This window comes from Panicum virgatum, chromosome 3N (genome assembly GCF_016808335.1).
Source record: "Panicum virgatum strain AP13 chromosome 3N, P.virgatum_v5, whole genome shotgun sequence".
Classification (NCBI taxonomy): domain Eukaryota; kingdom Viridiplantae; phylum Streptophyta; class Magnoliopsida; order Poales; family Poaceae; genus Panicum; species Panicum virgatum.
The window spans coordinates 2,276,877-2,295,306 of NC_053147.1; the positions used below are offsets into that span (position 1 = coordinate 2,276,877).

The 18,430-nt window shown below is 46.4% G+C and overlaps 1 protein-coding gene and 1 pseudogene across 1 annotated transcript; one reads left to right on the forward strand and one right to left on the reverse strand.

The window, feature by feature from the left end:
- Positions 1–1,089: 1,089 nt before the first annotated feature.
- Positions 1,090–8,822, reverse strand: LOC120663636 (annotated as a pseudogene).
- A 676-nt stretch (positions 8,823–9,498) lies between these two features.
- Positions 9,499–10,231, forward strand: LOC120663637 (proline-rich receptor-like protein kinase PERK4). Its single transcript, XM_039942518.1, has one exon. It carries the CDS (start codon positions 9,654–9,656, stop codon positions 10,053–10,055), a length of 402 nt encoding a protein of 133 aa, XP_039798452.1. The 5' UTR covers positions 9,499–9,653; the 3' UTR covers positions 10,056–10,231.
- Positions 10,232–18,430: the final 8,199 nt, after the last annotated feature.

An 18,430-nucleotide genomic window follows, 5' to 3' on the forward strand; every position in this document is an offset into this window, starting at 1 on the left:
CCAGCCAGCCACTCCTCTACAGTGCAGTCTTTGCTTTCAACTCCGCTACGCCTCACAAGTCACATCAGGTGGGCAGAAGCATCCATTCCCTTCCCGGGAGGCACCACATCATTCCTCTCCTCCACCAGCGGAAACAGCCACAGGACTCTCAAAGCCAGCCCACACCCAGATTCTGATAAGCCTTCTGCCTGGGCCCCACAAGGAAGACCACCGTATCTTTCCCTTCCTGCTCCAAATTGACCACCCACCTACCAACCATGACCTCAAATACTGTCATGTTTATCATCACCACCACTGCCGCCTCATGCTCCCTCCCCCAAACGTGGCCACGCCCCCAATCCGCACCAAACACAGCACGCCACGTTCCACGCACAGCATGATGCAAGGCAGGTATTGGAAGGACGCTCAACTGGCGACAATCGTCTTCTAACACCGACCAAACCCAGGAAAACGGACGATGCTCCAGTTCATTCAGGCAGCATACCCCACGCCGGTGCAGGTCCAGCCCAATTATTGGAGGCTCTGGCTCTCATGCAGTGCCAACAAAGCTTTCAGGTGGTGGCAGCACCAGCAAGCAAGCAACGATTGAACAAGCAGAGCAGCCGAAGACGACCCAACTGTTTTATGACATAACACCATGCTTTTGACGGCCAGGCAATAATTAACACACCAAACCTACCATTACCCACTATGTTTGTATTTACTAGAGATGACGGCGGCCACAAAAGTACTGGCAGCAATACCCAACTCACAAAAGCTAGACACAGACAGGCGTTGCAGTTGTCATTTCTGTTAAGCAGGAAAGGGCCAGAAACCTTAAAAGTGTGAAACTTCAAGCATCTTAATATAGTACTGTAGAGTAAAAGTTGCCACGAAAAGAAGCGAGATATGAAAGTCAACAGTACGAACAAGGCAAAATATAACAGAACGGCAAATTAGCACATGTATAACAAAGTGAAATCGGGGAAAAGGTACTGGGGTTGCAGGCGCCAATAATGTCTTTTCAACTGTTAACATGGAAAGACTACCCAGCCAAGTAACCCAAGAACGTGAGATCCAGCTATGCAGGTGTTTTTTTTTTGAACCCTCTCAAACTGAAAATATTGTTGTAGTATCTGTTCGCATACATAGAGACGCACTCGAACTCGAAACACCTCCCTACATACACCAACAAACCTACAACAATACACAATCAAAACTCAAAACACATCCTTTGAGAGATCACCGAAGAGCAGCGAATCCGGTGTGCGACGTGGGACGTCACCTCCCATTGTGGCTCCATGCGTGAGAGGGTGCCTGAGATAGCACAGAGCTCGACGAAGCTGCAACCATGACGAGCTCTTCCTTCGTAGAAGAACCAGCTCCACGAGCTCATCGGCAGTGCCGAAGGAGATCACCACCGACGGGGTGGAGTTCGGGAGATCTTATTCCAAAGGGGACGCCGCCGCCACCACTCGACGCCATCACCGGAAACCGGACCCGAGGGCCGTCGCCGGACCCGAGGGCCGTCGCCGCCGCGCACGACGCCGACCACCCCCCGCAACTGCTGCACCCGAGGCCGTCACCGACGCCTCGAACACCGGCCCCATCCAGAAGCCGCACCCGACGCCTACCCCCGTCTGCAGGAGCCGCGAGAGCCGGCCCCCCTCACCCGCAGGCACCATGGAGGTCGCCGGCGAGGAGGGGATCCGTCCCCATGGCCTCCTGCCGGAGAGGACGCCGAGCAGAGAAGCTGAGGAGGGGCAAAAGAAGCGGCCACCTCGCCACTGCCGAAGAGGAGCAAAAGAAGCGGCCACCTCGCCACTGCTGTCGCCGGGAGCCGAAACAGACAAGATCCGCATCCGCCGCCGAGGGAGCAGGAGCGACGCAGCCCGCAGACGAATCCTTCAGCGGCCATCTCGGCCTCCCGACCACCTGACTCCCCCGAATCGCCAGCGGATGAAGAACTGGATACCCAGCTCGCACCACCAACGAAGAGGAGTAGGAGTATTATTCGCCAGCGCAGTGGAAAGGCCACCAACGCCGCAGATCGAAGCTCCACCGCCGCCATTGGAGACAGTGAGCAAAACCTAGAACACTAACTATCCTAGCTAGCTACTATTCACATCCGGCCGACGAAATCCCCGGTTCCCCGACCTCACCGGCGCCGGAGAGGCAGCCGGAGAGGAGGGGGAACCGGCGGATTTGGCCCCGGAACCGCGGTTCGCCCTCGCTGTGCTCTGTTGGAGAGAGGAACGGGAAGACTCGAGAACCTTTTTCAAACTAGAAATTATTTGACTCCCAGCTATGCAGGTGTTGCAGAGGAGTCAAAGTTAAGCTACATCACTAGTTCCAGTACCGTTTAAGGGGCGGTGCAAAAAAGACAGTTAGTTACTTCTATCAACATATTTGCCATAAGCTGCACTACAAAACTTAAGGCTCTTCCACTGAAATGCTTTGCAGTTCTTACTGTTTTTGTTCACCAACTTGCTATCCTTGGAAGAGCTGAGCCAAAAACTGCTCCAAAGCTTCTGGTGAGTGTTTGATGTGCTTATGTGGGTTCTTCTCACGTTGAACAAGATTCCTGAAAGTTAGAAGCAGTACTGCAGTCATGTAACAAAACAAGATGATCGCACTGCCCAGGAAAGCAAGGTCAATTTCGAACTAATTTGCTTATCTTAAACATCATTTCTTTAAGAATGGAGGGAGCAGAATATAATTATTAACTCCAACCAATTAATGGATGGAGAAATTTGGTGGAGAACCTGAGAGAATGAAGAAAAAGACAACTGAACATACCCAAAACGGTTGATGAAAGACCCTATATGCTGGCAAGAGAACTTCAGCTACGGCAAGCCTCAGATTATCTCGCAATTCCTGATCAGGTATAGTCCATTGAGATTGAATTGCGTGAAGCTCTTCAAATTGCACATTGAAGGACTTAAACCTGCCAAAGGAGCATACGATTTCCTGATCTCTTATAGTTATTTGCTACCATGGTACATAGAATAAATCATTCTGCTATGGTACAGACCGTTCTTTGATCAAACTCCTTGAAACTCCACTGCTGCTAACATCAGATGGTGCTGACGAACCAGCGCCACCTGTTGGCTTGAATGGTGAGTGTCTGAAGAATCTAGAATGACAGAAGTGAAGTGGTTATAATAAGAAGCACGTCTGTACAATATTTCCAATCATGCGAATATAGGAGAATCCAAACATCTTGACTAATCATCACTTCTTTTGACAAATGCCAAAGAGATCTCAAACTGATAGTACTCCATGCTGAATAACAAAATATAACAGCTTTACAGCTCTGCAACAAGATGAATAACCTTAAATCGTAAAGAAACATATACATGTGATCGCTGATGATAGACTTACCCTTGCCCATGCTACCCTCTTGTACTGATTGGCATTTTGTTGTACAATTTTACGGTGCCTCTGAATCCAGTCACCACCGAGTATATCCTTGGCTTGAGATCTGAGGCAAGATAAAACCAATTATTGAACAGGCACATTGCCAAGACATCTGAGGATGTGGATCTGAAGCACCAAAGAGACATACCTGCGAACAGACGTAACCATATAATGAAGGTTATTCATAAGAAATATGTGAGACAATGAAGGATCCTTGTACTGTTTAGATTTCCCATTCAAGTTATTCTGAAGGGCCTGCATAATCTTCATGATAACAACTGCAAGTTGAGATTCAGCCTCACTGCAAGTTTCAGATTGCTGAAATAGTATTTTCAGTGTTGATTGGTAACTGTTCAAGTCAGAACAATTATATGTTAGCATGCAATTAGCAAAATGGGTGGGAGAAGGATGATTGACATATCAAACAATACATAAAGAACAAACAAATTAGTCATTGTCTATAGCAGAACTCATGCTACCATGTGCAGTCAGTCAGTCAAGGTACAAAATAACTGGTAAAACACTCTTACTAGCAGGTTGAGACTCTAGGAATCATATCAGACTTCCAGCAGACTCCCCCAATGCTTCAGAGCCATTGAGTGAGTAAAGAATTTATGAAAAAAACTTGGCTAATTCTTTAAAACTCAAACAAGAACTAGTTTGAGTTTTCCAGATGGAAGAAAAGCCAAACTCAAAGACGACAACAACAACAACATAGCATTTTTCCCCAAGCAAGTTGGGGTAGGCTAGAGATGAAACCCAAAAGAAATAAGTTCAAGGTTCAGACACATTGATAGCTAGTCTCCAAGCGCTTCTATCCAAAGCTATCTCTTTAGAAATATTCCAATTCTTAAGGTCTCTCTTAACCGATTCATCCCATGTCAGTTTAGGTCTACCTCTACCCCTCTTTACATTATCGACCCGCTCAAGAACCCCATTACGCACCGGCGCCTCAGGAGGCCTTCGTTGGACATGTCCAAACCATCTCAGCCGACGCTGGGTAAGTTTCTCCTCAATTGGTGCCACTCCGACCCTATCCCGAATAACTTCGTTCCGGAGTCTATCCCTCCTTGTGTGCCCGCAAAACCACCGCAACATCCGCATCTCTGCTACACTCAGTTGCTGGACATGTCGCCTTTTTGTAGGCCAACATTCAGCACCGTATAGCATCGCCGGACGAATTGCTGTCCTATAGAATTTACCTTTTAGCTTTTGTGGCACCCTCTTGTCACAAAGGATGCCAGAAGCTTGTCGCCATTTCAACAGCCAGCTGAAATTCTATGCCTAACATCTTCATCAATGTCGCCATCCTTTTGTAGCACCGATCCTAAATACCGAAAAGTATCCTTCTAGACCACCACTTGTCCATCTAGACTAACGTCTCCCCCCGCATGCCTAATCGCGCTGAAATCGCACATCATGTACTCAGTCTTGGTCCTACTAAATCTGAACCCTTTCGACTCTAACGTGCTTCTCCACAGCTCTAACTTCCTATTAACCCCTGCCCTACTCTCGTCAACTAGCACCACATCATCAGCAAAGAGCATACACCAAGGGATCTCACCTTGTATATCCCTTGTGACCTCATACATCACTAAAGCAAATAAATAAGGGCTCAATGCTGACCCCTGGTGTAGGCCTATGTTAATAGGAAAGTCGGTGGTGTTGCCATCACATGTCCGGACAAACGTCGTCGCATCCTTGTACATGTCCTTAATTAGGGTAAGGTACTTAGTTGGGACTTTGTGCTTCTCCAAGGCCCACCACATGACATTTCTCGGTACTTTGTCATATGTCTTCTCAAGGTCAATGAAGACCATGTGCAAGTCCTTCTTCTGCTCCCTATATCTCTCCATCAATTGTCGTATTAAAAAAATCGCCTCCATGGTTGACCTTCCAGGCATGAACCCAAATTGGTTTTGGGTCACACTTGTCACTCTTCTTAGGCGATGCTCGATAACCCTCTCCCAAAGCTTCATCGTATGGCTCATCAGCTTAATCCCACGGTAGTTAGTACAATTTTGAACATCGCCCTTGTTTTTGAAGATAGGTACTAATATATTTCTCCTCCATTCTTCTGGCATCTTGTTTGACCGAAAAATGAGATTAAAAAGCTTAGTTAACCATACTATTGCTCTATCTCCTAGGCATTAAGAGCTAATACTCATTTGTCCAAGAAGGTAACAACAAGATGGAAAGTGTGGTACTTACTCTAAAAGGGATTTAACATATGTAATCACTTCGATTGTAAAAGGATGGACAGTTCCATTCTGCATGTTCGTCTTTGAACTATCCTTTACAACTGCCTCCTCAAAATCAACCAAAATTTCTTGGGCAATCTGTGCCAAGCTCTTTGTCAGGTTCAATGCAGCCTCCCTCATCTCTGAGCAAAATTTTCCTTGAAAAATTGCTTCAACCTGGTAAGAAGTTCAAACAAAGATAATAGTTCATTTTTCTAGTTCTAAAAATCAAAATTGTCAACATGTTGAGTCAAAGACAAGACAATCACGACAACAGAAATATAAGTAACCATGTGTAATACATACTTCTATATAGCCAATCCTAACCATCATAACGACTGGCCAAAACTTGATAATGATCTATGTGTTAAGAGGTGCTGAGCACATTATTTCCACATACCTCAGACTGAATTTCATGCATTACTCTATACATCTCTAGCAGTAGAAACAAATTTTCATGAGATCTTTTACTTCTAGCAACAGTGTCACCAAAGCTGAGAAGAGTCATAACACTGCCTCCTGCCAGTTCCGCGAAACATTGATCCTTGTCGAAAGTGATACCATCGAAAATCTGATTGCAGATTTTTCTTTCTCCAGCAAGCAATACTTTAACCTGGTTTCAGCATAGCCTATTAGTTTGATGTCGAAACACATATGACACAACTTTTAGAAGGATCCTTACTGTAATTTGCATACACTGAGTCCAGGTTCCAATATTCACCTGTAAGGCCACCCGTTGCATCCTTTCTACATCATCTTTACTTAGTGTTTCTATGCCCAGTTTTTGAAGGCTCAGTTCTAATGCCGAACTACGAGCATCTCTATTGAAAGAAACAAATTCAAGCTTAGTTCTGTAGATCGCAATGTTAAAATCAAGAGAGAATGCTCATAGACATTGGGAAGGAAAAGTAATGGTAATTCATACTGCATGGCATACGACATATGACTAGTGTACGCTGTCAATAAATATTTACAAATCAAGGTTGCTCCAACTGCTGTAAAATAAGTTACTCGGTAGGCAAGGCGATTTCCCAGCTCCAACACAATTTCTGGTCATACAGTGCAAACTGACCAAAACCTGTCTAGGTGTGCCTCAGTGCTTGTATATTTAGTTGCTACTGATGCGTTTCCATTGACTCATTAATTCTCAATACTGATACTCATTGGCCTTCTATCCACAAACAACCTGAACATATTATCAAATTGTAATCTGCGTGTCAATAATCAGAGCAGAAAGATGTTACATCTAAATCTAGAAAACCTACCTGTAAATTCTATAGCATGACTGCGGATTTCCATCCTGAACCAACTGACAAGCTATATCATGCAGAAGCAGTGTTCTAAAAAACGTTTTTAAATGTCGTTTAATCTTGATTAAACGCTGAACGGTGGCCAAGCGTTGCGTTTAATCACAGTGTCGTTTAATCACAACACACGTTTAATCATGTTCAATCTACATTTAATCACAAAAAACTCTAAACCATAGGCAAGCGTTCGCCTAGCGTCTAGCGTTTTTTAGAACCTTGTGCAGAAGCGGTAATATTCCTGAAGGAATTAATGTCGTGTGCATAGCAGTTTCAAAGCTTTTAGATGGCTGCTCTCCAACTGCTTCAGAGTCGCCTTTTGATAGCATCAGATGCTTTAGAAGGCAATCAAATAGAAGATTGGGCTTAACAGGCTTGCTGAAAAAAATAGGCGCATCAATTTACATTTGAAGAGCCATCAAAAGAATTGATAAATTACTATTGAGGAGGAAATACAGGACCTAATCCTAATGCCCTACCAATTATAAGGATTCAACATGAACATGATTCAGAAGCAGATCCACAGCTAAATATTTTACCTGTAGGTACCCATTAACAGCCTGAATAGGAATCTTCAGGGCAGACTTGTTTAGGAGGTTGTTGACTTGATTCAGAACCCCTTCGCAGCTCTTAAAGTCCTTGTTCAAGGAAAAGAAGTTGACGACACCTTTCAGCATATCCACAGCTTCCAAGAAGTTCTTCAGGTTCTCATGTGGACCCCTCGATATCACAGCTTCAGCCTAAAGCTCAAAAAGACATTCATCACATAAAATAAGTGAACAGATTACACATTGTGCTTAAACCACACTGACATACAAGTGAAATATTTGCTTAAAAAAACATACAGGCAAAATAACTGACGCAGTTACAAAAATATTTACTGGTAATAAACCATCTAAAAATAGAAGCATCTTCATAAGAAATGGCAATGAATGCACTGTTTGACAAATCCTTTAATAATCAAACAGTGCCGAAGATACTGATTACAACATCAGCCAAAGAAAGTGATGAAGCACTGAACTAACAACACTAGATTAGCTAATCATTGATTGCATTCTTGACATTACAATAACCAAATGCAATTGGAACTACACCAACATGGCAACTAACTTATTACCCATCTATGGACCTTTGGCACCTACCAAATTTTATAATATGAGGCATGCACCAAAACTAGTCCCTGAACATTGAATGCAAATTTTGGCGCCCTGAATCCCTTCCAAATCCGTGGATACCACAATCAAACCCAAAACATCACCCAATTCGCTAGGGGTTCAGAGCGTTCTCATCATACAGAAACACGGGGATGGGAGCGGTCTCTCACCCGGCGGACGATGTCGAACTGTGCGAGGATGGTCTCGGCGTTCTCGATGGTCCTGTCGATGTTCTCGTGCGCCATCGTGATGGCCTGCGTCCTCACCTGCGACGCGGCCGAATCAGGCAGCTCGTCTCTCACACTCTCTCCCTCTCCGCCAAACTGGAATGGAGGAGGGGCGCACGAACCTGGACGGGGCGGATGTTGGCCTCGATCGCGGAGACGCGGCTGTCGAAGGAGCCGAGGGCGGCGACCATGCCCTGCGTGTTCTCCTCGCTCCGCGCCAAAGCCTCCCGCATCGCGCTCACCTGCCGCGACAGCGCCTCCATCCCCTCCGGCAGTCCCCGCCCCGTCCGCTCCATCGCTCCGTCCCCCTCCACGCGGTGAGGCGGCGGAGGAGCGCTCCTCGTATGTCTTGCGAGGAAGGAAGTCGTGGAGGCGCTTCCGGAAGACTCTGGAAGGACGGGACGGCGAGGTGATGCAATGCGGAGAGGTGGCGGTGGACCCGGGGGCGTCCCTGGTGTGGCCGCCGGGCGGGTTTGTTACTCGGGGGTGGTGTCGCCGGAGGAAGAGGAAGGAGGCCTGGCAGCCGCTTTGAGATCCGTGCTTCATGGCCGTTTGCGGCATGGACGGCTGGATCTTATTTGAACCGTGGGCTCGGTCCGAGTTGTGTGGTGTCCATTCGACCTCAAAGCCGTAATGCGGAGTTCGTGGGCCAGCAGAGCAAGCCCGTTTTTCAGGTCCATGACATAGTAGGCCCAAAACATCTCTCTTTTTTCTTTTATTAAAAAAATGCAACGCCACTTTTGTTTTCTTGCCTGTTCCAGAACCGGCAAATTGCCAGATTATGCTCAAAATTTCACAGAAATACGTCGAGTGTTTAAAACAGAGGATGCCGCAGAGCCTACTGCGAATTCGCAATGCAGGTCATCAGGTCGGTGCCCGTGGATCCCTTGCCTGCCTTGCACTCAGGGACGCAGCATGCAGATCATGCTGCCGTGGCACCAGATCATTGAGTAATCAAAAGCAACTCTAACCCAGCAATTTTGTACAGTACACCACGGACATGGACCGAACCGAATCGTCGAGATGTATGTACTATGTAACTAACCAGCAGTGGCGAGCATCTGCAATCCTTTGCGGCCAAGAATCGAAGCATCTCCCTTTACAGCCACCTTGTGCAACATCCACTACCGCCGCAGCTCATATTCCGTTGGAGCTTCATCTTCAAGCTTGGCACATTGCCATGCTTCGGTAGGTTCGGCTGGCCCCCCTGCTTTATATACCACGAACCCTGCACACAAGTGCAGCAGGAATCTCATTCTCGTTCCCAGAAGCAAACAACCTGCACGTTGCATTGCCGAAGTCTCTTCCAATCTTCCGTTCCGTTTGGCGATGGAGGGAGCCAGAGCGCTGTGCCTGGCGCTGCTGCTGGTGTCCGCGATCGTTTCGGCGTCCTCCAGCGGCGAGGCCGCGACCGCGAGCGGCCAGGCGGCGCCGCCGACCGGGCCGGACACGAACGTGTTGTGCGTGAGCAAGTGCGGGACGTGCCCGACGGTGTGCTCGACGCCCCCGCCGGCGCCGCCCTCGTCGTCGGACGCGGGGGACAGCACCACGCCGCCGACGCCGAAGAGCGGCGGCGGGTCCTCGTCGCCGCCAGGGCAGAGCAAGGGCGGGCGGCCCAGCAACTACTACTACTTCTTCACCGCGGCGGGGAGCCGGAGCACCTGCGCCGGGGCGAGCGCCTACGCGCTGGTGTTCTTGGTGCTGGTGTCCGTGGCTGCCGTTTTGCAGTGAGTGGTGTGCGTGCGTTCTCCCTCTCCCCCGGTGATCATTGTACGGTACGTCCAGCAGATGTGACAAGTTCGGTTCGCAAACTTGAGTGTGTTTAGTTCACTTTATATTTTGCGTTTTGTGTTTTTTAAAGGAATCTTCAATATTTGAAGTATTAAATGTAGACTAATTACAGATCTCGTCTGTAAACTACGAGACAAATCTAATGAGTCTAATTAGAAGATCATTAGAGCATGTTTATAGTAGTAATTATTGTAGCAATTTAGTGTCTAACTATGTTCTAATTAGACTCATTAAATTCGTCTCGCGATTTACAGTCTATTTTTGTAATACGATTTATTTTTCAATCACATTTAGTATACTATACAAACAATTTACGTTTTAGGTGTAAAGATTTAAACACGGCCCTTGTTTCTTCCTCTGTAGTCAGTACTACTACTTGGCAGCGATATTCGGAGCAGCCTCTGCTGCTTGTGTTTGATCATGATCGTGTTCGCTGTCCTTTGTTGGGTGTCCGCTGAGAATTCTGCACCGCATTCAATGAAGGCACGCCAACTGCACGAGCGCAGAAATGTGCTGGAGGAGTGTTTGTTTTTCACCATTTAAATGCTTTGTTAACCTAAATAATTTGCTCTCTTATGCCTATTTAGTTCCCACCCCGTAAACAAAAAAACATCACATCGAATGTTTCGACACATACATGGAGTACTAAATAAAGTCTATTTATAAAACTTTTTGTATGGATGTGTTGTAAATCGCGAGACGAATCTAATGAGCCTACTTAAACTATAATTTGCAACAGTGATTCGTCTCGCGATTTACAACCCATCTGTGCAAAAAAAAATTGTAAATAGAATTCATTTAGTACTTCAAATTAGCAAAATTCTTTCTTAAAAAAATTTTGCGTTTCAACTAAACAGAGCCTTATTGGCCCCCTCTCAATTCAGTGGCAAGCTGCTGCCACTGGGGACTGCCGCATGTGGAAAGCCTTGGAGTGACATGGTTGGGCAATGCCACCTGTAACGATCCGGTTCGGGATAACGACTAAAATTTACTCTACACGTTGAATAAACCACACCTGCTAAATAACTCTTTTGCGTTTTCGTCCTCGCTTCACGCAAAAAGTTTGAATAAGAGTTACTAGCTTCTCAGAGACCGGCTATTTAAGCTGGTTAACTCTCTTCCCGTTTCCGGGACTAAAGGAGGCACTGTGCCGCGGCGCTACAGTAGGCTGCGCTACAGTAACCCGCGCGGCCCATTAGCGCCCAGTGTGCTGTGACACCACCCATCATAACTGAGCCAGAAAGGCACCCAAATGGTGCGAGTACTTCATGGTACACTATGTCATGGAATCCAAATTAACGCATAGATGTAACGACGTTGAGCCCGCCAATCGTTCTTCGGAGAGAGAAATTTTGGAAGTGAACACAGCTACAGTGTCGGCATGGAAGCAGAGTAAACCCTTCTTGGTGTTCTTCGGACAAACAACCACATCGTTCATGCTCGGCCTCTGGTCAGGTGATTCGCTCGAACACACCAGGCCCAGCTCAAATATCGGCACAAGCAAGCTGTTGCCCGCGGTAGCTGAACAAGATCCCAATGAAGCGTTTTTGTCTGGTAACCCAAGCAAAGATTCATCATTTTCCTTCACCCTGAGCTAGCTTGTCATCGAGAACATCAGCAAGCGTTGCTGGACATTCTTGACAAACCCACTGTCTCAGGTTCAGTTCTCCCGCAAACTTGACATCAGTTGGACTTTTCCCGGTGAAGACTTCGAGCAGCACTATTCCAAAGCTAAACACATCGCTCTTCCGTGATGCTTGTCTTGTCGCCTTGTCCCATAAATGCATACTACTCTGTTAAGTAAAATTTAACAATACCATATCCTTAATAAAGAAACAAGCACTAGTAGTCTAATGGGGATATGCCAGAGTGCCAGATCAGTGCCTTGTCAGGGATTCAAGGAGTCAAGGGCATGGCAGAAACGGAAGCAATGCCAGCGACGTCTGTCTGCGTGGGAGGGATAAGAGGCATGGGCGGCCCGCAATGCGCAACATTACCTACTAGTTACCGCCAATCGCAAAGCCCAGTAACCCACCGTTTCCACACAAAGCCCAACGTGCGGGCAACACTAGGCCAGTGCCCAGTTGGGACACCTACCAGCAGCCCCGTGGGCCTGTTGAGCGGCGCCGCAGTGCCCGTCGGTCATGTGGCCTCTTAAACACAAGTGACTGAAAGGAAACTTGGAAACACAAGTTCACTTGCCTAAGGCCATTCTCAACCCTCCACCTAGGATGATTTTCATAGCATTGATTACACTGCCACCTAGGATGTTTAGCTTATGTGACACTATATTAAATAAGAGAGAGTGAAGAGATGAAGAAATTGGGTCTCATACAAGATCCAGTTTCTACACAAGAACCTATGTACTAGACACTATCAAATTTTACATTGGAAAAGAGTAATATCCTCATGATAAGTAAACAACAAATATGATTGGTTGATCGGAGATAGAATAATTGAGTAAGTATTAATTATTGACCCATATAAGAAACTATGCATTGAAGGATGTAGTTTCTAAACATAGTGTCTTACTTATGTGGAGGTATAGACACTATAAGTTGGGACCAGTCTAAGCCAATTTTATTTGTCTTGGTTCAACTACTTGGCAGAGTGTGCTGTAAATAAGGTGGTAAAGCCATCTCTTCTGTCTATAAAATGTTGAAACAATTGAAAATCCTTTTTACCAAGATTAGGTTCACCGTACCCTTCACGGAGGTCTCACTTGTCAGACCAAAAAATTTAACAAAAGGGAGGGGGAGATTGGTTTGTTTTCCACCAAAATCTTATTACCTTTTACACCAGCAATTTTCTGTACCCACCTCTTATACCCACATATTACTTTCCATTAGCACACACATACTTTCCTTTGTACATACATTGACCCATAATTCACGTCATTTTTTCTTTTGGAAGGATGATAATTGGCATCATTGTTCATGGAAGAAAAATAAAAATGTGTATTAGCATATTACTTTTCTTTAGTATACACATACTTTCCTTTGCACATACATTAACCCATAATTCATGTCTATTTTTCTTTTGGAAGGATAATAATTGACATCATTGTTTGTTGTTTGTGAACAGAAAAGAAATACGTGTATTATTTTTAGAAGAAAAACAAATGGCATCATTGCTTGATGGTTTTGGAAGGATATTGATTGACATCATTGTTTTATGGAACGAAAAGAAAGATGTGTACTTTTTTTAAAAAAAATAATTAACATCATTGCTTGATGGAAGAAAAATTAAATACGTGCCAACGTACATCGTCCTGAATATCTATAAAAAATTGAAACAATTGAAAATATTTCTTACCAAGATTAGGCCCATTGTACCCCTCACGGAGGCCCCACTTGTCAGACCAAAAGGTTAGGCGAAAGGGAGGGGGAGATTGGTTTCGTCAATGTTTTCCACCAAAGTTCTATTATTTTTACTCCTGTAATTTCCTATACCCACCTCCTGTACCCACATATTATTTTCCTTGAGCACACACATACTTTTCTTTGCACATACATTGACCCATAATCCACGTCATTTTTTTCTTTTGGAAGGATAATAATTGACATCATTGTTTATGGAAGGAAAAGAAAGACATGTATTTACGTATTACTTTCCTTTAGTATACACATACTTTTCTTTGCACATATGTTAACCCATAATTCAGGTCATTTCTCTTTTGGAAGGATAATAATTAACATTATTGTTTATGGAAGGAAAAAAAAGACGTGTATTATTTTTAGAAGAAAAATAAATGGCCTCGTTGCTTGATGATTTTGGAAGGATATTAATTGACTTCATTGTTTTATGGAAGGAAAAGAAAGATGTGTATTATTTTTGAAAAAAAATAAATAATATTATTGCTGGATGGAAGAAAAATTAAATACTGTTGCATGTACATTTTCCCTAGTCTTGTCAAAGATGGGGAAAACGTGGAACAGCAAGAAAGCTCACAATCTGCTTAATAGTCAATACCTTATGAGGCTGCAGGTGTTGTTTTGTGCGCGCGTGACCTGATGGGGCATCGCTGCGCCTGCGCTTGTCGATCGACCAACAAGCAGCCACAGCTCCGCCTACCCCCACAGATTGCCATGGCGCGTGCCGTTGCTGCCCAAGAAGTCAAGAAGATATGCGGCGGCCGTCGGCTGAGTTCCGACGCCATTGGCGTCACGCTTCGATGTTCCTCTGCCCCCACGCTGCCGCCTGGAAACCTCCCGTCGGATGGGGACGAGAGTCTTGTCCCGTCGGGCGCTGGTGTCTCCGGCCACAAGCGCCAACAACCCTTTGTGCCGCGCGTCCGCCTCCCGCCACCCGGGGAGCTGTGGTAGGCGTCGACGGGGAACCGGCAGTTGAGCACTCGAGCGGAGGGGGAGGAAGGAAGGGAGCCGCCCCGGCCCGGTGGCCCCTGAACCAACGTTTTTTTTTTAACCAAACAAACCAACGTTAATCCTGGCCTCACATATCCGATCGGACGAAATAATGGACGAAAGGTAGGGGTGGACGGTATTTCAATTGGGTATCCCTATGCTCTGTTTAGTTTAAAAGTTTATACTAGTTTTCTAAAGAGAAAATTTATTTTAAGATATTAGTACAAATATTTTTTAAAAAATTAGTATAAAATTTTCAACTAAAGAGCAGTAATGTATATCATAAGAGTCATCCATTTCCACCTCTACTATTTCATATACTTTCTGTCTGTTCCCTATTTCTCAACCTGCAAAGAGAGCGGTTCGGAGTGCCCTGCACGTGCCCCGCTGCCCCATTTGAACAAAAGCAGGATGAAGGATCGATCCACCCCTTTGTTTTCGTCTACCCAAATGATCCACGGAGTTCCCCGGACCGAACCTACCCAGCGTGCGGCACGATGTGCGGCTGTGCCAAATTGTGGAGATCGCAAACTCGCACGTCGGCAAGCGAGAGCACTCCTGCCGGCGCAAATGCGGGAGTCCTGGTCGGGACGGAACTCGGGAGGCAGCTCCTGACGATGGTGAGCCCGATCTGGTTAGTGTGGAGGGGATGGGCTGCAAAATTAGTGACGCCGTGAGTGTCGGACCTAGCTCGCCGGAAGGGTCTCTGGAGGGCCACGTGCTCAATCTTGAGACGAGTGACGATGGGCTGTGAGGAGCAGGAATTGCTCTCGAGGCGAGGAAGCGACCAAGAGCGGCGATGCGAGAAGGATCGACCCTAGGGTCTCCAGGGGTCAATAGTAGGATCACGATTTTGCTGCTCCTCTCTGTTTTGGGGTCGGCCAGTTCTGATTCACAGATTGATTCAAGGAGCGGAGCGATTTCGTAAAAGAGTCGATACGAACCCCTTGCAAGCTGCCACATTTCGGAGGCGTCGGGGAGCTTCACGCATGCGCCGAGCTCCGCTCTGGTCGCGCTCCTCGCCCCCGGGCGGCTCGCTAACGTGGATAAAGGAACCGCCACTGCCCGTACGTCGCCCGAGGGGACCTCTTCTTCTCGGACGCCGATGAGCAAGCGTTGCGACTATCCTTGAGATCCTGCAAAACCGTACGTCCTGCACACGTTTAACGAGAGCTCCGTGCCTGGAAGTGGCAGCGCGCTACACAGGCGACGATGTGGCGTGCCTCCTGTTGGCTGTCCAGTGCAAGGCTTGATTTCTCTTTAAACTGACAGTATGTTTAGAGGAAAGGGTTGCCCCTGTTTCATTCAAGGAAAGAAACTAGTTTGATACACGAAGTTCAGGCGTATTCGAAGGCGTGCTCGCCATAAGTTCAATATCAACAGCTAACATAGCAGTAGATAACGAGCTAGTAAAGCGATCACTGGGTAGAACGCCAGTACTTGATGAACTTTCCACACGCTCCGGTTGCCGCGTCTCCCAGCTTGGTAGATGAGGAGCATCCGGCACCAAAGGCTCTTCCCAGATGATCATCAGTGGTTCTCTGCAGCTTGCCTCCAGCCGGACGATGATCTCCTCCAAGTGGTGCAAGTTTCCTTCCTTGCCAAGGCAGGTCCAGCGTCTGAGCATTCTCGCCACCTTGCTTTTTATCATCCTTTCGTCCTTCCATCTTGTCCCCTGAAAACAAAATCCATTTCCCAGTTTCCAGATTGTCCAAAGAGTGGCAGAAGTGCACATATTTAGAACAAGATGCTCTTTCCTACTAAGCCACCACTTAGCCACACACTCAAAACCCCCCACAAGCTGAATATTAAACATCTCAGAAAAGAAAGACCAGATAGAGTTAGCAACACAACACTCAAAGAAAACATAGTTTATACTCTCAGGATCTTAGCAGAAGAGACAAGACTTATCAGAGACTTCCCTCCTTTTGGCCAGGTTATCTCTTGTCAGCAACTTATTCTTACTCAGAAGCCATAAGAAAACTCAATGATACATGGTTTCGATGGCTGCACGGAGAAGCACGACAGCGGCCGCCTTCCTCTGCCATAGGGACGCGGTGACACTTGTTTTGCGTCGATGAACATGTACCCAATGATACATGCAAACCTGGGCACACAACACAGGACAGGGTAATAGGAGGATGACACGATAATCGAGCCTGGCGGGGACACCAGCCTCGTCGACGTTAAACGGTGAGAGGGCTTCCGGCCATTGCTCGGCTGTGCTACTTGCAGAGAGTAGAACTCGAGGAAGAAGAGAATGTATTAACCGCACTTGTATTCACTTGAGATTTGAGAAGGTTACATCTTATACATGTACAGGAGGGCAGTGCTCTAAGGGTCTGATTGGTTTCTTGGCCGAGCGCATCCTGGCTCGTACAAACCCTCGTCAGCCATACTCGCGAGATGTAAAGATATGTTGATTGGTTTGAGTTTGCTCCTAACCAGGATACAGAGAGAAAATGATTAGTTGCCTGTTTAACCTGTTTGCCCCGCGCACCGCTGCTTTCTTTACTCATGCAGATTATAAGCTCACTGTAACACCCTGCCCGGATACTCTGGACATGGAGTTTCTCAGTCATCTAAGTTTTTCCATCTAGACCCCACAACTATTAAAACTAACTCATCTCTCTCACAGCTCACTCTCACTCTCTCTCGTTACTCTCTCTCCCTCTCACTCCCTCAAGAGCCCTCTCTCCCCCCCAAACTCTAGAACTCAAAAATCCCCATCCCAAATCAATCCCAAGACCAAGAAAGCTCAAATCAGCATGGGGGATCACCTTCTCCAAGTATTCCACCATGGGGTGGCTTCGTTTTTGAGTTTTCTTGCAAGGAGAGCTTGCTCAAGGTACTAAGAGCTAAGGCAAAAAGGGATTGATCGATCTAGGGTATTTAAATCGATTTCTTTTGGGTCAATCATCTCCCTATGAACTATTCTATTAGGGCCTGAAAGGGTTTCAAATTTTGTAGGTTGGTTTTGCTAAAATCAAAATTTCAGTTTTTGGGGCGAAAATGGTGTGAAGCCCGGAGACTCCGGGTATAAGCCCGGAGACTCCATATTTGGAACACTCCGGGGGAAACTCCGGGCATAAGCCCGGATACTCCGGACTTGGAACACTTCGGGGAAAACTCCGGGTATAGGCCCGGAAACTCCGGACTTTGGAGTCCGGATACTCCGGATTTTTGGGGAATATTTTGGGCCTGGGAGTGCAATTTTTGTGTAAATTATTAGTAGTTGCATCTAGTCATTGGTTATTTTAAGGTTGCAACTATTTATGTATTTCTCATGGCAATTGCATACGTGTAGAAACCGCAGCCGAGGAGGTCGTGTACGAGGTGGAGCATGCCCAGCAGGAGGAGAGGCGTGATAACCCGGCCCAAGGCCCAGTTCACCCCAGTACCCAGCAGCAATCCGAAGGCAAGCCCCGGTGCATGCCCTATTATTTCAAATTTATGACATCTATATATGTTTCTATTACTTGTGCATTAGGTTTAGGAATTATTTGGAACTCTAGTTGCATGATCCTTAGGTTCCCTGGAGTTATACTAGTATGTATAGAACGATAGAAATGATATGCTTAATAAGATCTCGGTAGAAGTCGAGTGATTTCTGGTCACTCGCGAGATATAGGATATCTCGTTATTTTGAGTATATGGAATATTGGAATAGGTTGGAGAAGGAAAAGAAATTGGAGACCGGGCGGGGAAAGGCTAGCCCCGTCTGTGTCGGTTAAGGACCGTTCGTTGTCTGCCCCTGTGATCGAGTTTGAATTGTACTAGCCGCATGCCGGGAGTAGGAGGTAGTCGAAACCGGTAAGCCGAGTACTGCCTTGCTTCGAAAGTACAGGAACGCGCACCTAACTCCTGGGGTGGTCGAGTAGTCGCGGAGAATTGGAGATGCATATGTTTACTTTTGGTGGTCTCACGTTTAGCTCGGCTGACCATATGTCG